Genomic DNA, 23,822 nt, shown 5'->3' with positions numbered 1-23,822 from the left:
AAACTATGACACAAAACTCCTTTCTGAGATATCATGGAATGGAAATAGTATCTGGATATCTTTTCGGGATTTAAAAAATATATAATTACCAACTGACTGGAAGCAGTTGAGTTAATGTTTAAAAAATTTGTACTTAATCTTAACAAATAGAAAAAATCCCATTCTATACATATATATAATTATTATATTAATATTATATTGTGTGTGTGTGTGTGTGTGTGTGTATATATATATATATATATATATATATATATATATATATATATATATATATATATATAAAATGGGATTTTTTTATTTAAAAAATAATTTTTTGTAGACATGAAATATCATCAAACAGTTTTTGTTTTGCTTTTGTTTTGCTGTTTGTAGTTTGGGGACAAACCTATATATCATGTTGCACAATATGGCCAAAGGTATGTGGGCCTTCCCCAAAATGTTGCCACAAAGTTGGAGGCATGTGATTGTATAGGATGTCTTTATGTGCTGTAGCATTATGATTTCCAATATTGCATAAGCAAGACTTATTATCATGAATTTTATTATTATCCTGAATTAACACGGCTGTGATTCAGCCACAGGTAATCGAGTAACTGACATTAGAGACACAATATCAAGTAATTGACATTACTAATATTATATCAAGCAACTCACATTGCAGACACAATATCAAGTAACTGACATTGTGGAAACAATATCGAGTAACTGATATTGCAGGCACTGCCAAGGCAATATCAAGTAAATGACATTGCAGAAACAACATCGAGTAACTGACATCACCAACATTATATCGAGTAACTGACATTGCAGGCACAATATCGAGTAACTGACATTGCAGAAATAATATCGAGTAACTGACATTGCAGGCACAATGCCAAGTAACTGACACTGCAGAAACAATATCGAGTAACTGACATGACCAATATTATATCGAGTAACTGACATTACCAACATTATATAGAGTAACTGACATTGCAGGCACAATATCGAGTAGCTGACATTGCAGAAACAATATCGAGTAATTGACATGGCAGGCACAATATCAAGCAACTGACATTACCAATATTATATCAAGTAACTGACATTACCAATATTTTATCGAGTAACTGACACAATATTGAGTAACTGACATTACCAATATTGTATGGAGTAACCGACCAAAATTATATAGAGTAATGACATTGCAGACACAACATTGAGTAACTGACACTACCAATGTTATATTGAGTCACTGACATTGCAGACATCAAGTAACTGACATCACCAATATTACAACCCCAATTCCAAAAAACTTGGGATGCTGTGTAAAATGTAAATATATGTAAATGAAAACAGAATGTAAGGATTTGAAAATCTCATAAACCCATATGTTATTTACAATAGAACATAGAAAACATACCAAATGTTTAAACTGAGGAAACGTACCATTTTAAGAAAAAAATAAGGTAATTTTGAATTTGATGGCCACAGCACATCTAAAAAAAGTTGGGACGGGGCAAATAAAAGGCTGGAAAAGTAAGTGTTACTAAAAATAAACAGTTTAAACAGGTTAATTGGCAACAGGTCAGTAACATGACTGGGTATAAAAATAGTATTTTAGAGAGGCAGAGTCTTTCAGAAGTAAAGATGGGCAGAGGTTCACCAATCTGCGAAAAACTGCGTCTAAAATTTGTGGAACAATTTCAGAATAATGTTCCTCAACATAGAATTGTGAAGACTATGAATATCTCATTGTCTACAGTACATAATATCAAAAGATTCAGAGAATCTGGAGAAATCTCTGTGAGCAAGGGACAAGGGTGAATAACTTCAGGGCGCTGTGTGTGATCTTCAGGGCCCTCAGGCAGCACTGCATTTAAAAATAGGCAGATTCGGTAATGGAAATCAGTGCATGGGGTCAGAAACACCTCCAGAACTCATTGTTTGTGAACACAGTTTGCCATGCCATCCACAAATGCTGGTTAAAGCTCTATCATGCAAAGAAGAAGCCATATGTGAACAAGATCCAGAAACGCCACAGTCTTCTCTGGGCCAAAGCTCATTTAAGATGGACTGAGGCAAAGTGGAAAACTGTTCTGTGGTCAGACGAATCGAAATTTGAAATTCTTTTTGGAAACCATGGACGCTACATCCTCTAAACTTAAGAGGAGAGGGACCATCCGGCTTTTTATCAACACTCAGTTCAAAAGCCTGCATCTCTAATGGTATGGTGGTGCATTAGTGCCTATGGAATGGCCAGCTTACACATCTGGAAAAACCCCATTAATGCTGAAAAGTATATACAGGTTTTAGAGCAACATATGCTTCCATCCAGATTCCATCCCATCTTTACTTCTGAAAGACTCTGCCTCTCTAAGATACTCATTTTATACCCAATCATGTTACTGACCTGTTGCCAATTAACCTAATTAGTTGCAGAATATTCCTCCGGCTGTTTCTTTTTAGTAACACTTACTTTTCCAGCCTTTTGTTGCCCCTGTCTCAACTTTTTTGAGACGTGTTGCAACCATCAAATAAATAAAAAAAATTCTAACAAGATCAGTTCTCTAAGCGGCTGTTGGTCAGGTGGTTGAACAGGTTGTCCACTAATCGTAACGTTGGCGGTTTGATTCCCGGCACACGACTCCACATACCTAAGTGTCCTTGGGCAAGACACTGAACCCCAAGTTGCTCCGGATGGCAAGTTAGCACCTTGCATGGCAGCTCTGCTACCACTGGTGTGTGAATGTGTGTGAATGGGTGAATGAGACACAGTGTAAAGTGCTTTGGATAAAACCGCTGTAAGTGCAGACCATTTAGAGAATAAACAGAAGTACTGAGAAAATTACAGGCCACACATCATTGTAGCTTGGATCTCAATACATTCCTCTCCAAGTGCAATTTTTAGAGACAAGACCATAACACCTTCACTCCAATATTTTTGCACATTATTTCATCTTGCATCTTTCTTTTACATTTCTAGATTTCAATATTAACGACATTTCTACCTGAAACCAATCACAAACCACAGTTAATTTGATCAAAAGATTCATTTTATTACTCAAAATGTACAAAATTAAGCCCATTTCAAACAAATCATCTTAAGCACCCAAGACTGCATAAAGTTTCATTTATTAAAAGTGAAACCCCAATCAGACAAAATAACTAGCTTTATAAAATACAAAATCTAATTTAATTTAGCTTTGACAGCATCAAACAGCTTATATGTAAAATAATTGTATTCCAAAAAAAAAAAACCAACACACACACACACAAAAAGTATACATATAAAACGTGAATACGGGCCACTGATAAAAAGTCAACAAAAAAACAGTCCTTCCTTAATCAGATTTCCTGCTAAAAACTGTGACATCGACATGGACGAGGGGAATTAATCATCATTCATGAATTGGATTTCATAACAGAGTTGGTCAACAAAGCAGTACCCATTTTCAACCTTTTGTCTCTCTTGCCTTTTGTGGCTAAGCAGCATTCTATTTAGCATAGTAACATTTCATTTTCTGTTTGTCTAATGATGACTAAACGTCCGTAATTCTAAACAGACTCACCACATCTGCCCTGAGCTTTTGGCAATGCTAGTCATAGCTTTTTGTACAAACTTAATTTGTGGTTCCGCAAAAAAAAAAAAAAAAAAAAAAAAGCACTATATTTGTGGAAAACAAATGACCTACTGAATAAGCAGCACCAAATAACAGGTTGGTTTTAGTATACACACTTTCTTTACACAGCAATAATAAAATGTCCACCAAGAACCTGTTGGACATTTAGCCTCAATTTTACAAAATACAAAGCCTGATAATTGAGAAGAAATGTCATGTGTTGGAAAGCAATGCCTTTTAAACGGTGTTCAGAACCATTTTTGGTTATAATCATAAAAGCAGAGAGGACTGTACACTACAAATGATCTTTGAAATGAAATATCTTCCTGGTAGTTATTATAAGTGCAATGTGGACAAGAACTACCTTATTAACAGTCTTGATCTGGAGTCACCTGAAGCCCTTTGCGCATGAATAATTTTAGAGTTTTAACACGTCACTGTCTGGCACTTTAAGGGGAATATGTTTAACACTAAGTGTTTAAAAAAATTTAGAGCCACCATTTCTTATATTACTGTAGTTACTGTATATTAACTGTATAACTGTTAGCCGTTAAAACTCACTAACAAGAAGAACGACACACAACGTAGTAATGACCTGCAGAACAGAAAAGAAAAGCACCAATAATGAAAAGATTAGTTCCAGGGATGTCAACCTATTTCAGAGTTAATTGACAGGGAGTGGTTCTATCTGTATGCCTATATTTTACGTTTCGTCCTAACCGTTATTGAGTTTATAACCCCCTCGATGAGTATAATCGTATCACAAGGTTGACAATTCACTTGACAAGAACCCAGGGTTGCATAAACTTCCTATCTAGCATAGTCTAACCAAAAAGCTCTCATCATGAGGTCACGTGACACGTTGCAGATAGCACTTAACGCATACTCTGTGCTTGTGAGAACATGTAGTTGGAGTATGGCAAGACATCAACTTGGACAGATTTAAAACAAACCAAAATGTTTTTTTTTATAAAATTACAAAAGGTGAAAAAGTTCCTAGAAACTGCCTGTGAGAAAGAAAGTTTCATAGTTCAATTGGAGGGTCACTGCAAAAAGTAGGAAGTGTTACTTTTCCATCAAAGAGACAGCATGAGCTTTTATGTCCTGGTTAATATCCTGTAGGTCAGCACAGGAGAACATTACTGCAATCTAGGGTGAGGGAGACAGAGATTATATTAGAAACTGAAATCACCCATGAAAAATAAAGGGTTAACTGATGGTCCCGAATATAACTTGTTAACTTATATAAGTTAATATTACTGGTCATGAAAATCAGGTGTGTAAATCATTTAGAGCTACAAAACAGAAATATACTACAGGACAGTGCACACCAGACATATTCAAACATTTTCCCCTGAGACCAACTTCCCCATTTTTTGAGCACCCCACCAGACTGGCATCAGAGAGCAATGTCTTTTTATTCACTGTCCAATTATTTGTAAAGCGTTAGATTTAACACTTCATTTTCTGCCTTGGTCAAATACTGCCAAAATACAGCATCCTCAGACAGACAATCAGTCAGTGCTCCCCATAGCCCCCATGTGACTCCACTGGAAATGACGGACTACTGTCAGTTGTTTGTTAGAAGCAGTGAAAAGGCAGTGTTTGCATATTCATCAGTAGTTGAGCAACCTACTGACTTTAAACAATAAGACACTGCTATTAGAGACCTGGTCCATGGCTTCTTACCGTGGCTATAGTGTCTCCATTTCATCACTGCCGTTGGTCTCCTCCTTCACCGACTTTGTGTCGCTGGTGGTCTCTTCTACTTGAGCCAGCATGTCAGCCATGAGAGCATCCTCCAGCCTCTTCCTCACGTTGTACACCAGGTCCTCCTGCTTCCTGGAATAGAAACAGGGTGTTAGAACAGCTCAGACCACTACAGTAGTGCAGAATACTCCTACATGTACACAACTAACTTGCACAGCCACAGGATATACTTTTAGTATCAAACACACAGTCTTGTTTTGTACGAGTGTACCTGATGTCCTCATCGGTCACCATAAAAGCCTTGCAGAGGGGCTGCGTGCTGTTGAGCCAGACTCCGGGGTTTTTCTCCACAGCAGCAGAGAGCTGGCCTGTGATGGGGGCGCTGCTGGTGTGCAAGGCACTGGCGATGGCAGACAGCAGCGTTTTATCTGAGTAGCCTGGGCCGACCCCTGCAGTGGAGGACACTTTCAGACATTACACAATTTAAAATCCAAACACGACACGACACTTGTTTGCAGTCATTAAAAGCCATTTAAATTACAGTACACAGATGCCGTTTAGCATTTTACCGTCTGGTAGGTTTTCATTCAAATGAAATGAGTGTGTGGGCACATTTTGGACACACTGGGATAAATATAGCATAATGCTGCATCTTTCAGAAGGTATATAGGTGAGCGAGAGAGATGAGCCGTAGCTAGAGATTGTGTGTGCACACAAATACTTTTTGTGTTGGATTCGCTTTAAATGGGGGTGGATCAATAATTAGCAGTGAAATCTGTGGTTGTAATTTAAAACAAATTGCCCAAGTATGTGAGCTATTGGTATTTTGTATTCACAGCCAAACACAGACCTCCATCAGCAATAGTTTAAATAGTAATAGTTAAACCTGGTAATTGTCATGTTATTGCAGACTGTGGTGTGTTATTCTAGGCTCTCTGTAGTGAGTGGGGAAAATTACACACCTTTATCTGGTTCAGATCAGCACTTATGAATGATGTCATTGATAAATATCTTGTAGAATTAATCCTTACATTTTCCATGCATTTCCTCACCTTGAAGGCCTTTGGGAAGATCCATAGTCTTCATCAACTCCTCAGCTATGTCATACACATTCAGTCCACTTAGCTTCTTCTCCCAGAAGAGCTGTAAGGGGGCAGAAACAGGCCCAAATCTTAAGCAAGTAAGGTTAAGCCAAAATCCGGCACACTGATGTGAGGTTGTATTAACTTACTGTATTAGTAACATCATAAACACATTGCATCTTTCCTTTTTAAACTGAAGCAACTTCTGATGTACAGGTAGACTAAGAGTTGTATGGTTACCTGTCTTGGCTGATCAACAGCTTTTTGCGGGTCTGTCTTCACTTTGTTGTTCGGATGGTTTGTGACTTTTGTGACAGGTTGCTTGAAGATGGACGCGGTCTGTCGCACCGGTAGAGAGGTGTTTAAATCAGGCTTACCCTTAAAAAAGAACCATGAAAGAAAAAAATTTGTTTTAGTAACAGTTTTAGTCCTACAAGATAGACTGCAAGCTTTCACTGACAGCATTATATAATTCAGTGGTGGACAAATCAGTAGCCTGGGCATCTGGGACAAGACGATTTTTATTCATAGTTGCTCAACGGCTCAGTAGGCTAGAGGTCACCAGTATGTTTTTGTTCTCTCAATCAAGAACCATAAGACGCAAAAACCCTCTTCGCTATTGACTTCTCTGCTGGAAAACTATGAATGTAATTAACAAACAAACAAACAAATAAATAAATAGCACAGTTATATGTAATCCTAAGCTATTTGTCCACCCCTGGTAATTGATTATGTGAAGGCCTAACACTTCAGAAAACTCAGAAAACTAAATACGTCAAAACAACGTTTCTTTAGGAACCAAGCTAAAAAATGAGAAATATAATACAGAATACGTTCACAGTTCAAACAGCATTGTCTCACAGTATCATCATCTTATTACTTAGACTTAGATCCTCCCATACTAGGTAGCATATCGGGCAGTAAGTTCTCTCTAAAGTTTCCGGTCTCCAGCCAGGGTCTCGGCATCATCCCATGTGATGTTCAATGCTCACAGGTCTTGGAAATATGTCGTTCTCCATGTGTTTCGGGGGCGTCCTCCTTGACGTTTGGCGCCTGGTGGTATCTATGCCGTTGCGGTCTTTGGGATCCGATGGTTTTCCATTCGGAGGACGTTGCCAGCCATTCCGAGTCTCCCGTGAGCGACAATGATGTGGAGCTTGGACGTGCCACCCCTTCGGAGCACCTCTTCATTGTTGATATGATCGTACTATTGGATCTTAAGGATTCGGCATTGGCCTCTCTGCTGGAAGACATCGAGCTTCTTGTTGATGCCTTCCAGGTCTCACTGGAGTAGGTCACCATCAGTACCTCGATGGAGGTAAACAGGCGGAGCTTGATCTTCAGGGAGAAGGATGGCAAGAACCAGATATTGTTCATCCTCCGAAAGACAGCAGTCACTTTCCTGATGCGATATTTCTACCCGTGGCGTTCTACATGCGCATGATCTTCAACTTTTCAGCACTTATCCTGAGGCCAACACTACAGTTTCTTCTCATCTTCCTCAAACAGGGCAATGTCATCAGCGAAGTCCAGGTCGCCCAAATGGTTTTGGTTGGACCGGCAGATACCAGCCCCAAGGTATGTTCCCATTCCCCGCATGACAATCAATCCATCCGCTTATTATTATTATTCCTAAAACAGCTGGCCATTCTTTTACATATAAATAGTACAAATCACCACCGCTGTATTATAATCCTTTTTAATATTTGTATTTGTGGCATTTCTTCATTATATTTAAGGTTCTACCTTGTGTTTGCAGGTTCTTCATATGAAGAACCATGCATCTTATTTTGAAACGTGTAACGTAGCACTGAAGGGGTTCGCTACATTTATTTCGCTATGCTATATGCAGAATGACTGGCGAATGTCTGTAACTTACCTTGTTCTGACTGCTGTGCTCGTAGCGTAGGCGTTGTCTGCTCTTGTTCAGTTTACTCATGATCATTTTGCCAGTACGGAAGTCGAAGGAGCTCAGGTCCATGGAGTTGCCGAGATAACGGGCCAGTTGGGGCTTACTCCGAAATTTCTTTCCTGTGGGACTGTGGGCAGAGAGAAAGACAGTGGGGTCAAAGAGGGAATGTAGACACTACAACTGGAAGATGCAAGCATTACATAAGACAGAAAAGTAAAAGTAGTGATATTTGAGTAAAAAAAAATTAAAGATAAAAGCATGTAAATGAGCTTTAAATGAAATTGGTGTCAAATTGAACCAAAACCAAACAAAAATAGAAACATTAAGCAATCTGAAAGATGAAGCTGTCCTTTTGAGGTCCTTTTAATTCTTCTGCAGTCGGTTGGACCATGTGTTTGACAATTCAGCACATAATGCGCTGGATAAAAACTACAATTATCAGTCAATTATTTTATCACCGAGCTTACTGTAGCGTTAAATCTATTCTATTTCGTCCAATCTCTCGTTTGGAGCTCATTTTGCATCTTCTTCCCATTTTGTTGACACACTGCTGTTGCTACTAACTAGGTTATTCATGTCAGCTCAAACAAAAGCTGCAAAACTAGCTAAACTGATAGCAAATGCTTACAACTAGTCAGCTAAGTCGCTAAATTAAATCAGTAAAGTTTAGAGAGAACTCGAGTTAAATGTGAAGGGAACCACTAAAAGTTCATAACAAAGCCGTCTTTAAGGGTAGCTAAAAGTTAGCTAGCGTTACCAATATTGCTAACAACACAGGTTCGCGTGCCAGCTAGCTAAATTAGCTAAAAAGCCCGTGCACAGTTATAATAGTATCAGATAACAAAGACTGAGCGAGCATTACGGTAACGTAGTTTTACTATTTGAAATTCTATGTATAAATATAACGGTTAGGTATCTATTAATTTAATCGTAAATGTTGGTAATGCTCCCCTCCCGACAGCTAGCAACGTTGTCCAGCTAAGCTAGCTAGCTTTTATCTCCACTGGCTAATCCAGCAACAGTACCTAAAATAATAGACATCGCTTTTCCCCGCGGACAAGCCCGACTTTCTGGTCACTTCTTCCCTTTTCCAACCATTTGGGAGAGCCGAGCACTCCCACCTTTTCCTCTCCATGCTTCCCAGCAGAGTTGGGCTTGCAGAACTGGACCGAAAATAAATTTGGGATGTGATGCTGGTTGAATTGTCCCTTCTTTATATCACACGCCGCTCTTCTCACCTTATGACCCCCCCTACCCGCTTCTCACACTGAGTCGACTCCTAGTTCACTGATTCGACACCATAGAACGGAACGGAATTAAGGGCCATAAGTGAGTCGCCTCGTGTGAGTCGACTCTGTGAACACTGCTTTCCTGTTTTGGAACAATACAAACGTAATAGTACTGGAATAAAGTTGGGTTGTCGTTGAACGTTCGATATTCGCAGATATGCGGAAATTAAGGGACCGTCTCTAAAGTTACATACGACATTGTTAAACACGTTTCTAACTTCAATAGCATTTGAAGGGAATGACTTACAGTCATATAACCAACTGTAAAGTGTTCATGTAGCTGGCATCTATAATGCACACCTTTTAGAATTTTGATATTTAACAAAAACTATTAAATCATATATAAAAATTGCCATGTATTTTATTACTGCATGGGCTCATACACAATATATACCATAATTTAAAGCTCAATAGCATTTGAAGGGAATGACTTACAGTCACACAACCAACTGTAAAGTCTTCATCTAGGTGTCAGCTTTAACGCACACCTTTTATATTTTTTATATTTAATAAAATAAGCTAATAAATAATATGTAAATTAGATATGAATTTCGCTACAGAATGCACCCATACACAAAATATACCATTATTTAAAGCTCAATAGCATTTGAAGGGAATGTTAACAGTTTTATCTTGTCAACATATTCAAGGGCCACTAAAATGGCATGAAATCATGAAAAGAAAGGAATATGTAATCAAACTAACAAGTCTCTGTTTGTTTATTAATTTATCTGTAGTCTTTTGTGTTTCCTGGTGGATCCAGAGCCTGATCTGACCAGTGAGCACAAGGCAGGAATATACCCAGGATGGGACAAAAGTAAATCACAGTCCACATGCACCTTTGAGGCAATCTACCTACCAGCATGTTTTGGGGAAAAAACAGAGAACCACAGAGAAAACCCACATGGACATGGGGAGAACATGTGAGACTCCACACAGACCTGAGCTCAGGATCAAACTGGAGAATGAATCCATATTTAAAATCTTTAATACATAAGTAAAATTGATTTTCAGCTCCAAATGTCAGCTACTGCCATTTTCAGACGATACACATATTCTATTCTATTGAAGATTATAGAATAAATCTGTGGAAGGGTATGATGATACTAACACACTGTTATTGTTTGCTGTCCACAATGCAACACCAGCAGAAAAAAATCTTTTCATTCTGCTATAAAACCACTATAATTTAATATACTCCTATCGGCCATAACATTCAAACCACCTGCCTAATATTGTGTAGGTCCCCCTTGTGATGCCTAAACAGCTCTGACCTGTTGAGGAGGGACTTCACAAGACCTCTGAAGGTGTGCTGTGGTATCTACCACCAAGACATCAGCAGCAGATCCTTTAAGTCCTGCAAGTTGTGACTTGGGGATCTCCATGGATCTGACTTGTTTGTCCAGTACAGCCCGTAAATGCTAGATCGGATTGAGATCTGGGGAATTTGGAGGCCGAGTCAACACCTTGAACTTTCTGTCATGTTCCTCAAACCATTCCTGAAGTTTTTGCAGTGTGGAAGGGCACATTATCCTGTTGAAAGAGGCCACTACCATTAGGAATACCGTTGCCATGTAGTGGTGTACTTGGTTTGTAACAAAGTTTAGGGTAAGTGGGACGTGACAAACTAACATCCACATAAGTGCCAGGACTCAAGTTTTCCCAGCAGAACATTACCCAGAGCATCACACTTCCTCCACCGGCTTGCGTTCTTCCCATAGTGCATCCTGGTGCCATCTCTTCCAAACACCTGTCCGTCCATATGATGTAAAAGAAAACATGATTCATCAGACCAGTGGTCCTTCCTTGGACCACATTTGGTAGGTACTAACCATTGCATACCGAGAACACCCCACAAGAGATGCTTTGACCCAATCATCTAGCAGTCACAATTTTGCCCTCGTCAAAGTCGCTCAGATCCATATGCTTGCCTATTTTTCCTGCTTCCAACACTTCAACTTGGAGAACCAATTGTTCACTTGCTGCCTGATATACTGTATCTCACCCCTTGACAGTTGCCACTGTAAAAAGATAAATCAATGTTATTCGATTCACCTGTCAGTGGTTTTACTATTATGGCAGATCAGTGTATTTTTCAATGATCCATTCATCACATTAATCTTTATAGCACTTAACACTGCAGTAGAAGTTTTGTTCTTTATATTTATTGACAAGAACAGTCAGTAAACCCATGTTAGTAGGAGTCATGTATTAGTATACAGTAATGCTTCTTTAAACATCCAGAGGTGTATGTGGAAGGACTACAGACAAATGCACAGAGAATTTGTTCCATAATTGTAATCAATCACACAGATTGTTTATTCAGGGAAATACCTCTGGAGGAAGAAAAACAATCCATTATGTAGTAAGTTGTTTGAGGTTGTAATTTGTGTTAGGTCAGAATTCATATTATTATAATAATAATAATAATAATCACATAATTTTACATTTACAACCAAAGTAATGTGAAACAACAACAGAAACAGACTGTCTCAAAAGTAAATCATATATCCATTAGCACTGTTAAGCAGAAGAAAGATAGTGATGAGCCCATTACATGCAGCAGAGCTGTGGCTATGAATCTTCAGTTATCTCCAGGTTGGGAAGTGCGTCTTGATCTTTCACTCAGCAGTAGAGCGTTGAACCTGCAGACAAATTCACATCAATGTGTCAGTTTCCATTAGGAACCATGAGGCTATTCTTTATCCAGTGATGTGAGGCTCATTTTAGATCATACTGCTGCAGATCATCTTTTTAACTCTTCTTATGCTTTAATCGTTATTCTTGCTTCTTGAACCAACAAAGCAAGTTTAAAAAAAAAATGCATTTCAGTTTTAAGTATTGTATGATGTTTGAGCCCTTTTGCCACAAACAGCTGATTAACGCTTCGTTCAGCACCCAACATCAATGCTTTAGATTCTGAATCAAACCCCACAAACCCTAGCAGAACAGGTCTGCGGGTTTGAAGGGCTTACAAGGAAACCGTGGTTTTGGTAAACAACTATACCACATGTTTGAAGGTACTGGTTACCTTTACTTAATTATACCACAGCGCTGCCGAATTCTCGATTGTGATTATTCAGAAGGTGTTGTTGAATTTTACATTAAATGCACTTGTTCTAATATGATCTTGTTTCTATAGTAACTGCTGACTCACGGACACTTGCACGGCAGATGCTAAGAGTAATAACAAACCTTGTTATCTAACTAAGAAAAGCAATCATTGCTGTGCTGCAGTTTTCTGTGAGGAGATAATTAACAATTTTAGAATGAGCCTCCAGTGTCAGCACTGTGAACCAGTCACAGTTAAGTCTCACATCTTCTGCCACTGGGAAATCTTCAGAATGTTGTGTTGAGATTTCTCGGTAACAACTGCATTTTCTGTCTTATTACCTTGTTTTGGGGATGTTCCACAAAGTTGTATGTAACAATAAATGTATGTATGTATGTATGTATGTATGTATATTATATATATATATATATATATATATATATATATATATATATATATATATATATATATATATATATATATATATATATATATATATATATATAAAGGTTATGAAAGAAATTATTAGAAACAGTCTATACCTTGCTGCATTAGCTGCCAGGACAGAGTACATGAATAGGCATTACATTACGCAGTACATCACTGCTGAACACCAGGTGGCAGTAATGTGCACCATGTTGAAAAGCTTCAAGACATAAACCCTTTGTCCTTACAATACATGATTCAGTATAAATATTATTTTACCACCCGGTACTGCACCACGCTCCCTCCAATCCTCTGGCACTGCTCGACTGGTCCCACCATCTCTCAGGGTACAAGGAAGGCATGCATCAAGACTCTTTTCTGTGTTTTAGCACCTAGATGGTGGAATGAACATCCCCTAGATGTCCGAAGAGGTGGGTCACTGGTGGTCTTCAAACTACGTCTAAACACCTACCCCTTCCTGAAGTACTTGAACATAACCACATGTTGATATACTCGAACAAAACCAAAATTAAATTGAGCTTTTTCCAATCATTTATTCAACAGGTATCAATGTTATATTTTTCTGTGGAAAAAGTAAGTACACCCTTGGCCTCAGAAGCTAGTATTGCCCCCTTTAGCAGAAATAACTTCTTGTATGTGTTTTGCATAATTGTCCACTAGGCTTGCTGAAATTTTTTACTACTCTTCAATGCAATATTCTTTCAGTTGCAAGATGTTTGAGGGTTTTCTTGCATGTACTGCCCATTTCAAATCCCCCCACAATATTTCAAGGGGATTCAAATCCGGGCTTTGACTGGGCCATTCCATAACCCTCATTTGTCTTTTTGAGCCATTCCTTGGTGGATTTGCTAGTGTGCTTAGGATCATTATCATGTTGAAAGGCCCACTTTTGGTTCAACTTCAACTTTCAGACAGATGGCCTCAGACAGATTATCTTCAAGCACTCTTTGATATGATATAGAATTCATAGTTTATTTCGCTATGAATCAATGAATGCAAGCTGTCCAGTCCCTGAGGCAGCGAAGCAACCCTAAACCACAACATTTCCACCACCATGGTTAACAGTTGGTATGAGGTGCTTCTCCTGAAAAGCTGTCTTTGATCTGCACTAAACATGTCTGCTGTTACTGCGGCCAAACTCCTCTATCTTTGATTCATCTGTCCAGAGCACATTATTCCAAAAGGCCTGGTCTTTGCCTATATGCTCATTGGCAAACTAATCTTGCAACGGCTTTTTCCTGGCACACCCCCCATGCAGGTCAAATTTGTGCAATCTCTTTCTGATTGTATTAGTTGTGAGACTTACTAGCAGATCCTATTATGAAATTTTGGGGTTCTTGGAAACTCCGTTTCGCATCAGATGGTCTGCTCTTGGGGTGAATTTTTTGGGACGGCCAGTCCTGGCCAAATTAACAGTCATTTGAAATCTGCGCCATTTGTAGATTATTTCCCTTACAGTGGAATGATGTATTCAAAATAATTTGGAGATCCTTGCCAGACTCAGGAATCCATAACTTTTTTTTTTTACCCCTCTGAAGGACATCAGCGCACCTGTTGCAGGGCATTTGAATGAATCCCCTGTGTTCTAATCACTAAAAGAATTTATTTATCTATCTATTATTTTATATATATATAAATAAAAAAAACATGAACGCAATGGAACAGTCAATGCCAGTGTTGTTTCTCAGATACATGAGCAACGAGTCTGTCCCTTAACCTTTGTTGTCTTTTGTGTGATCCGATTTCTGCTTCTTCACTGAGACATGATACACAGCATGCGAGGGTCAATCAGAACTTTCATCCTAAATCAACAGACAACACTTACCCAAAAGTTCACACACCCCTAGTCTGTCTTGAACTTGCCATTGATGTAGGGCACATAATCCAGGATCAATCGCCAGTCTGTAAAGTGGATGACTGCAATGCCTCCAACACCTCCCCATGCAGCCAGCGTGGGAACCCTGTGACGCAGTAACGCACGTAAACAAAACAAATCAACTGGGCTTTTTGGGCTTCTCGAAAAGTAATCATTTCAAAACCCCACCAGATGGCAAAAATTCTGACAAAACTGCTATGGATACGAAAGATGTTTCATGTTTGACATTACTGATCAGACACGAACATTCTCACAGTAGTCTGCCAACTTATGTGAATCATCAGAGACAAGTTGTGTCCTTAGTTCATGCGCATCATCTGTGGCAGGAAACAATTCAGTAAGTCTGATCAGAAATGTTAAATCTGATGCAGCAGTGTCATCCATTTCAGAAGGAAAGCCCGCTAGATGAAAAATCATGCTGTAACGTTATGGTTGAATACTGTGCACATACAGTACTGTACAGAAGTTTTAGGCATCCTATTCTTTATTTTTAGTACAGACCTTTTATTTTATGACTTCTACAATATCAAGTCAGTACAAAAACCTTTTAAATTTCCAAACATTAGGTTTTCCAACAGTAAAGAATGCAGCATATTATAGACCATTTTATAGACAAAACAAACAAACAAACAAACAAACAAACAAAACTGCTGGGTTTTTGATGCAAAAATAAGAAGTGAGAGTGACAGTAAAATATAATAATATAATGTATGGAGACATTTTATTGAGACCTTCACAGCATTTTTTAAAAAGATTTTTGCACAGTACAGTACCTGCAGGAAGGGGTCTCCATAAATGTTCTGCTCACTGTATAATAATTCACAGATTAATATTACTACTTCACAGACCTTCATATCCTTTATCCAGACAACTGCATTAATCGGTGTGACGTCCTGAACCTGACCTGTGCGCGAGCCCAGGAATCCGATATTATCACTTAAAATACATAATGTTATTACCTGTCGAGTTGAGTATTGCTGCTGAAATTAAGAGAAAATGCTAAATTATAGAGTACTGTACATGAACACGCCAGAACCTCGCTGTCCTTCTTGACCGAAACATGGCAGTTAGCAACAAGCTAGGTCAACAAGGACACCACTGTCTAACTAACTGAAAACAATTCTCACCCTCAAAATAATACACAATCAAGTCTGCAACACAAGCTGAAACAACTTACCACGCCTTTCCAATGGAGAGATATTTCTGTCCTATTAATTTGGCGAGCATTTCTGGAGAGTCTGTCTTCACAACCTGACAGCTACTTAAAAAAAATTATGCTTCAGCGGAAGCGATATGGCGCCTACTGGTGACGACTAAATAAATGCGACCGTAACCGGAAGTTAACGGTTAGAGCCTTAGCGCTAACATACTCAAGTAAACAAAGACTGTAAAAACACGCCAAAATAAATATGTTATTAAAAAGACAACTTAAATACAACAACAAAAAAAGAGTTTTATATAAAGGTTTTACCTCCACCAAGCTATATATAACATTTCCCCAGGCATTAAGCTAGCTACAATAGTACTTTCATTTTCAGTGAGGTTAATGGTTTATTTACAGACCAGTTTTAGGTTTAAAAAAAAAAAAGAAAGAAAGAAAAGAAAAGAGAGAGAGAGCTTGATGTATAAATTTCGTTTTGTTTCATGCTAACGCACAGCATTCAAACACCCCACCTCACAGTTATAAACCTGAGCAAACAGCACACCATTCATAAAACATGATTGACCCCTAAGATGATCCCAACCTATCAGTGTCAATAATTAGATCCTTTCGGTTCTAATCATGACCCCACGAGGAAAAGAACATCAACCAAAGACATAAAGTAACCAAGTGAATATTATTTGCTCACTGAAATTACTGAAATGATCCAATTCTGGTTATAAACCTGCTATAAACTATGGAGTACCTTGGGGCTCCATCTGGGTCCTCTATTTTTTCCATTGTACAAACTTACCCTTGGTTGTATGTGCAGGTATTTTTGTATGAGCTTCAAAGGCAACCAGGTAGTTTCTTTTGCTACTCTAAAGATTATGGAGGAAAACATTTTATTTAATTTAGTAATGTATTTATTTAACAGGCTTTTAAATCTTCCCAAGGTCCATAGTAAAGGTGTGCACAGAGACCCCCAAAATGCTGCCCTTTATACTTTCATGCAAGCAGTCAGATATAAAGTTCATGCTCACACTGCACTCACTCATATTTCTTAAGCAAATGCTAGATCTTGTTAAAGTTTGCCGTTTCCATTTCTAATTTGTTTATATTTTGTGAAATAAGTTCATTACAAAAGATATAATTAGCTGGTACAAATAAAAAGAATAATTGTGTGATTGGTTTAAACTTCCTCTGCAAGTAGGAGGCAATGGTCAAAATCCCTTTGGGAGCAGACTGGAGTGTCATTTCAAAGTAATCCCGTGCACACTTCAAATCTACACCATCCACATATGTTTGTTCATATTATGTCAAGTGATTGATCTGTTTTTACTCAACAATTTAAAATTTGCATTGTTGATGTAGACTATAGTCGTATAGTAACAGAATTACGGATTGGAGTGATCGAAGAGACATATTGCTTTTTCATATTCCAGTTATAAACACATTATATACAGTATCTCACAAAAGTGAGTACACCCCTCAATTTTTTGTAAATATTTGATTATATCTTTTCATGTGACAACACTGAAGAGATGACACTTTGCTACAATGTAAAGTAGTGAGTGTACAGCTTGTGTAACAGTGTAAATTTGCTGTCCCCTCAAAATAACTCAACACACAGCCATTAATGTCTAAACCGCTGGCAACAAAAGTGAGTACACCCCTAAGTGAAAATGTCCAAATTGGGCTCAGAGTGTCAATATTTTGTGTGGCCACCATTATTTTCCAGCACTGCCTTAACCCGCTTGGGCATGGAATTCACCAGAGCTTCACAGGTTGCCACTGGAGTCCTCTTCCACTCCTCCATGATGACATCACGGAGCTGGTGGATGTTAGAGACCTTGTGCTCCTCCACCTTCCGTTTGAGGATGCCCCACAGATGCTCAATAGGGTTTAGGTCTGGAGACATGCTTGGCCAGTCCATCACCTTCACCCTCAGCTTCTTTAGTAAGGCAGTGGTCGTTATCATGCTGGAATACTGCCCTGCGGCCCAGGCTCCAAAGGGAGCGATCATGCTCTGCTTCAGTATGTCACAGTACATGTTTGCATTCATGGTTCCCTCAATGAACTGTAGCTCCCCAGTGCCTGCAGCACTCATGCAGCCCCAGACCATGACACTCCCACCGCCATGCTTGACTGTAGACAAGACACACTTGTCTTTGTACTCCTCACCTGGTTGCCGCCACACACGCTTGACACCATCTGAACCAGATAAGTTTATCTTGGTCTCCTCAGACCACAGGACATGGTTCCAGTAATCCATGTCCTTAGTCTGCTTGTCTTCAGCAAACTGTCTGCAGGCTTTCTTGTGCATCATCTTTAGAAGAGGCTTCCTTCTGGGACGACAGCCATGCAGACCAATTTGATGCAGTGTGCAGCATATGGTCTGAGCACTGACAGGCTGACAGCCCACCCCTTCAACCTCTGCAGAAATGCTGGGAGCACTCATACGTCTATTTCCCAAAGACAACCTCTGGATATGACGCTGAGCACGGCACTCAACTTCTTTGGTGGACCTGTTCTGAGTGGAACCTGTCCTGTTAAATGGCTGTATGGTCTTGGCCACCATGCTGCAGCTCAGTGTCAGGGTTTTGGCAATCTACTTATAGCCTAGGCCATCTTTATGTAGAGCAACGATTCTTTTTTCTGATCCTCAGAGTTCTTTGCCATGAGGTGCCCTGTTGAACTTCCACTGACCAGTATGAGTGAGTGTGAGAGCGATGACACCAAATATAACACACCTGCTCCCCATTCACACCTGAGACCTTGTAGTCACATGACACCAGGGAGGGAAAATGGCGAATTGGACCCAATTTGGACATTTTCACTTAGGTGTACTCACTTTTGTGAGATACTGTATATATAAAAATATTGAGCCCATAAACCATACAACTAATTTATCTTTGTTAAATAAGAAACATTACAGACAGACCATAATACCTGCCATAATTATTAGTATTTTCTTTCTTAAATGGTGTGTCTATAATAACCGTGTCTAGGTCATGTATTATCATCTGATAGACTGCAACAGTACTGTCCTGTAGAAGAAGAAAAAAAGATGAACATTTAGTGATGAATAAACCCTCTCTTGTGGTGTGTTCTTTATTTGGGTATATAATTAATAATAATAAAATTAAAAAAAAAAAAAAACAGACAGACATGGAAAATGTATAACTTCTGTTATTAAAAATGGCACATTTATTGCTACTTTATATACATAACAGTTCTGAATAGCTACTTTATATAAAAAATAGGAAAGTGGAGGCACTTTGGGGACTTGAGAAAACCTCCCCAATGGTGTGAGTCAACAGATTCTGCAGATGAAAATGCCAAGAGACTGAGAGGGACATCTCAGCTAAACAAAAACTAAAGAATAAAGTGAGCACTTAATATCGAAGAAGGAACTCCAGTTAAGAGCCAGGTTTATCTTAAAACTAGGCTCAACCTGTAAGAAAATGCTATCTTTTACACTCAAAGATGCTCATATGTCAGTCATAAATCAATCAGAATTTGAGGAATGATTTGGACCAATGGAAGTTAAGATTTCGGTTAGCTTCAGTACAGCCCAACAACAATATCTGCCTCAATTTGAGGCAGCGAGTCAATTTAAGATAAAGGAGCACTAAATTTACTCTCTAAACCAAAATGTGGTTTCAAAGTGGACTGAAAAAGTAAAGAACTTATTCCATTTTACAAAGCCGTCTTAGTAAAGCTGTCTTTTGTGCACTTTGTAAATGATTTATCTTTACCAAATCACCAGTTCAGTGTCTGTTCCACACACTTGTATCAAAAATAAGCACATCACCATGGTCAATGTTTCTAATGTATCCGAGCAAAGTTACCAAGATAAATACATATACTGAGCAAAACAAAAATCAAACAAACAAAAACATACAAAAGCTTCATAACTCAAAATCAGGACAGAGGTCACTGAGCACATAAAAACTAAACAGGGATCACAAAGAAAAGTACTTTATTTGCTCAGCAGAGCAAAAGTTCATTTAAGATCCACTAAAAATCCCCATACCCCTGTCTTCATGTGAATTTTATAAAATATTCCATTAGAGCCAGCAAAACGTGACATTGCAATTAAAACCTGATTTCAGGATTGAACTGAAAACAGTGTGCAGGCACTAGTACGGTATCACTCCCCTGGTGCGACCCCGCTGGGCACGGAGGTCAGCGCAGAGAATGAAGAAGGCCACCCTAAATCGCTCTTGCACGTTCCCTCCATCGAAATTCAGAGCATCGCAATATGCAAACCAACACGATTCATTTTCAGATATGATTTTGTAATGACTGAAGGAAAACACTGATAAATTCAGCTGTTGAAATGACCCTTTGTGTCAGCTTTTATGAAAATATCTTATAAAGGTGGTGCAACCACAATACTACGATCACTGAGAGGGTAATGAAGTGATATTGCAGTGAATCAAACCCTCTACACAAATGGAGCAATGAGGACAGGGAATACAGGCATTCATAACCTTATTTATATATATATATATATATATATATATATATATATATATATATATATATATATATATATATATATATATAAAAGAAAGAATGCTGGTTACGATTCCATGCCCCTCCATTAAAATACAAAATTGCAAAAGAAATACGAAACAATTACATTTGTTCCTGGCATCCTTGAACGCAAAGTTCTTTCGCATATTTAAATTCGTAAAACATTAAAAAGCAAAAGAAAAAAAAACAAAAAGACAAAAAAACATTTTAAACATTTTATATATATATATATATATATATATATAACAAAAAAAATTAGTCAACATTATGATCTGAAAAAGATCCCAAGTAATTGTTCAAATGATCCATTTTCTTCCATTTTAAGAAAAGATATCCAGATTTGGCAGCAGATGCAGTTGACACTCACAAGTCAGCAAGATGCACAAATACCCCTGACATAACTTTAGCACTGAATCACTGGCCAAAACGAGCAGATTTCACGAATCCTCAACATGATTTTGCTGTACTTTTAAGAACAGGCTATATCTACCCTTCAAATCAAATCAAGACAATTGGTAATGAAACATGGCGTCCTTGTCCAAAGCATTTGATTAAACTTTTTTTTTTTTTTAAAAGAACAGCAGGAAGAAGGATCCAGGATCAAAGTCATGACATGACTGCACAGTCTTGAAATGCTGCAAATGAGGAGACTGAAAGGACGTCGAGCTGTTAGTTGCTCAGAAGAGTCAAGAGGACACTTTGTTCCTCTTAAAAATAAATCAAACCAAACTGCTAGTTCGTAAGTAATAATGAAGTGTTGATTCCATGGCTGTGGTGATGGATGAAGTGAATGGGTTCCAGTTAGACAGGTAACACGAGCTCAGACACTCAAGGTTAATGCAAAAAAAAAAAAAAAAAAAAAAAAAAAAAAAAGGTGAATTTGAGCGCTGATGGGTTTGTGACTGTGGTTGTTCTTTTTTTTCATTTCTGCCTTCACCGTCATGTGCGATGGTACAAAAGAAAGCCAGAGGGTAAGATTTCTGTTCCCTAATTTGAGCCCTTGACTGCCCACGAAGTGTTTATGTTCACATGTGCTATGTACTAGCACAATATCCAATCATCAAATTATCAGACTTCTCACGATGTAGCCGGACGTACTCGGTTTGACTGGACAAGCATGTGTCTCTTTTTCCTTTTGAAGTCTTGGGAATGGTCGTCTAAATATCAATAGGGAATAAAATCCTGGCAAAACACACCTCCGTACTCTCATTGCTCCCATAATTAAAAAAGAAAAAAGAAGAAAATATGGGAGCGCAGAGATTCTTGTTCGTTGTGCTCAGAGTTCCTCCGTCTCTCAGCAGTGTTCTTTAGGATGCTCCGATGGTCCATAACATCTGTGTGTACATTTATGCAAATGTATGCTGTGTCAAAATGTGTCAGCTTTCAGTAAAGTGTGTGTGTGTGTCTGCACAAGTATGTGTCCATAAGATCAAAAGATTCTGATGCACAGTCATGGTGAGCGTATTCACACACTGAGACGGTAGCTAGGAGAATAAGGCCACATCTGAAAGTACTCTTTAGGACAGGATCTGGAGAAGAAAAGAAAATATGAATAATTAGTGAAAGGAACTGGTGGTTATAAAGTAATATTCATGTTTCTATATACAAGAGCAGGGTTCCCATTCTTTTTCATGTTACATGCATAGTGATGAATATCCCTCTCAATATCCCTGTAGCTTGCATCTAGACTGGATCCAGACAGTGACATTCACTACTTCGCTAATCTTAAATCTTAAGAAGGTCTACGCGAGGTGTAGAATGATGTGCCAAAATGAACTAAGTGGCTTAGACAGTTTATCCATTTTCTCATTTACCTGTCTGTCTATTACTCGAAAAGCACTCTAAACTCCAAAATTTTCCACAGACCCAACAAGAACCAGAGAATCCTCATCACAAATGCAGTACTTACATAAATATTACATATGAGTGTGCCCATCACTGCCCAGCCCAGGGTGGCCTCCTCCCAGCTGCATCTGAGGATCTCCCCCCATGCCGGTCACCTTTTCCTCCTCTCTCCTCTTCAGACATGCCGCCTTTGGGTTGAGGTTACGCTCTGTATGAGTTGGACATATGTACAAGTCAGCAAATGATAGCCATGGCATTACAATTCACACTTCAATTCATACACCTCAGCAGTGCACAAGCTGTGGAGATAGAGAGAGGCGCAAAGTTGGAACACAGTTAATGCAGGCAGTGGCTGGTCAAGGACAGAGCAACAGAAGCTACATAAGAAAAGACTGGGATGAGAAATGGCATGGTAGTGAGACAGAAAGACAGAGAGAAGGTCAAGGGCTGGGTTCAAGCAGAGCAAACAAGCTTCCAATGGCAGCAATGACTTTAGCGCATCTTTGTATTGAAGGTGGTTTTCCCCCCAACCCCCATTCTCCACATGAGGCACAGGAGCGAGGGATGAGCGTGGAGGTGGAGCCCTACCTCGCACCTGCCTCTCGAGGCTTAGGATGACCTGCACAGCCTGCTGCAGGATGATCAGTTTGGTCTGCGCCTTGTCGCTCTTCAGGTGCAGCTGGCACATGCGCCCGAGCTCCCGGAAGGCCTCGTTGATGTCGCGCACGCGAACTCGCTCACGAGCGTTGTTGGCCAGGCGGCGCTCCCGGTCGCGCTGCTCCTTCTCCTCCACCGTCAAGCACTCCTCTGACACGCTGCTGCCGAGAGCAACCGGGGTCTTGTTAATCACCTTGTTAAGCAATCAACTTCCTAATGAATTGATTAGAGCTTAACGAACTCACAAGGCACTGCAATGTTTAGGTGTGTTAAAACCTACCCTCTACTAAATGCAATATTTCCCCGTTTTGTGTCTTTATTAGTCAGCCTTGATAATCATATATCTTTTGGTGGAAATCCTGACTATGCGTCGAGGTTGGAGGAGATCGATGGCGGAGCGGAGAAAAAGGGCAGCTTGGATAAACAAGGAGGTGGCCACGTGCTTCGGCTTGATGTCTCCTTCTTCTTGACACGAAAAACAGTCAAAGCACCAGGAAGCCAAGATCTGACCACGTACTTAAACATATACTGTATGTGAACTTCACATAATGAATATATGCAATGAACGCTCACTGAACACCACCTGCCACATGTCTCTGGAGTGGATCGGATTTCAGTGCAAAAATTGCCAGTGGAGAATGAGGGCCTTTTGTGGGGGCTGCCATGG

The 23,822-nt window shown here is 39.1% G+C and overlaps 3 protein-coding genes across 11 annotated transcripts in view; all 3 read right to left on the bottom strand.

Moving 5' to 3' along the window:
- Positions 1-3,010: 3,010 nt before the first annotated feature.
- mbd3a (methyl-CpG binding domain protein 3a) lies at positions 3,011-9,584 on the bottom strand. 5 transcript variants are annotated; one of them, XM_017495516.3, is made up of 7 exons: positions 9,425-9,584; positions 8,271-8,430; positions 6,632-6,769; positions 6,362-6,452; positions 5,581-5,773; positions 5,289-5,441; positions 3,011-4,748 (listed from the first exon to the last, which is right to left on the bottom strand). In XM_017495516.3, exons 1-6 carry the CDS (start codon positions 9,436-9,438, stop codon positions 5,294-5,296), a joined length of 744 nt encoding a protein of 247 aa, XP_017351005.1. In that variant the 5' UTR covers positions 9,439-9,584; the 3' UTR covers positions 3,011-4,748; positions 5,289-5,293. The 5 variants fall into 5 exon arrangements, with proteins under 5 accessions (XP_017351005.1, XP_017351006.1, XP_017351003.1 ...); XM_017495517.3 differs by having other exon boundaries at positions 5,581-5,758; XM_017495514.3 differs by having other exon boundaries at positions 9,329-9,581.
- A 2,303-nt stretch (positions 9,585-11,887) lies between these two features.
- On the bottom strand, positions 11,888-16,277 carry LOC108280490 (cytochrome b-c1 complex subunit 10). The gene is made up of 3 exons (XM_017495513.3): positions 16,145-16,277; positions 14,917-15,052; positions 11,888-12,237 (listed from the first exon to the last, which is right to left on the bottom strand). Exons 1-2 carry the CDS (start codon positions 16,192-16,194, stop codon positions 14,935-14,937), a joined length of 168 nt encoding a protein of 55 aa, XP_017351002.1. The 5' UTR covers positions 16,195-16,277; the 3' UTR covers positions 11,888-12,237; positions 14,917-14,934.
- A 2,908-nt stretch (positions 16,278-19,185) lies between these two features.
- The window catches only part of tcf3a (transcription factor 3a), a 33,219-nt gene continuing 28,582 nt past the window's right edge, over positions 19,186-23,822 (bottom strand). For 2 of the 5 annotated variants that reach the window (XM_017494941.3, XM_053688532.1), the window contains 2 exons: positions 22,563-22,706; positions 19,186-22,182 (listed from right to left, as the gene is read on the bottom strand). In XM_017494941.3, the coding sequence (XP_017350430.2) occupies positions 22,570-22,706 (137 nt within the window). In that variant the 3' untranslated portion in view covers positions 19,186-22,182; positions 22,563-22,569. 5 annotated transcript variants of the gene reach the window in all.

The sequence above is a fragment of the Ictalurus punctatus genome, chromosome 20 (assembly GCF_001660625.3).
Source record: "Ictalurus punctatus breed USDA103 chromosome 20, Coco_2.0, whole genome shotgun sequence".
Classification (NCBI taxonomy): domain Eukaryota; kingdom Metazoa; phylum Chordata; class Actinopteri; order Siluriformes; family Ictaluridae; genus Ictalurus; species Ictalurus punctatus.
The sequence above is the reverse complement of the archived record's forward strand: the minus strand, read 5'-3'. Positions and strand labels throughout refer to the sequence as shown.

Bases quoted from the DNA above. Each gene is read 5' to 3' on its own strand.
- mbd3a (XM_017495514.3), bottom strand. From the start codon at position 9,438: ATGGAGAGGAAAAGGTGGGAGTGCTCGGCTCTCCCAAATGGTTGGAAA. The intron at 8,431-9,328 runs GTACTGTTGCTG...CTCTGCCCACAG, and splicing joins AGCGATGTCTATTATTTTAG to TCCCACAGGAAAGAAATTTC. The intron at 6,770-8,270 runs GTAAGTTACAGA...TTCTTTTTTAAG, and splicing joins AGCACAGCAGTCAGAACAAG to GGTAAGCCTGATTTAAACAC.
- LOC108280490 (XM_017495513.3), bottom strand. From the start codon at position 16,194: ATGCTCGCCAAATTAATAGGACAGAAATATCTCTCCATTGGAAAGGCG. The intron at 15,053-16,144 runs GTAAGTTGTTTC...ACTGCGTCACAG, and splicing joins CTCTCCATTGGAAAGGCGTG to GGTTCCCACGCTGGCTGCAT.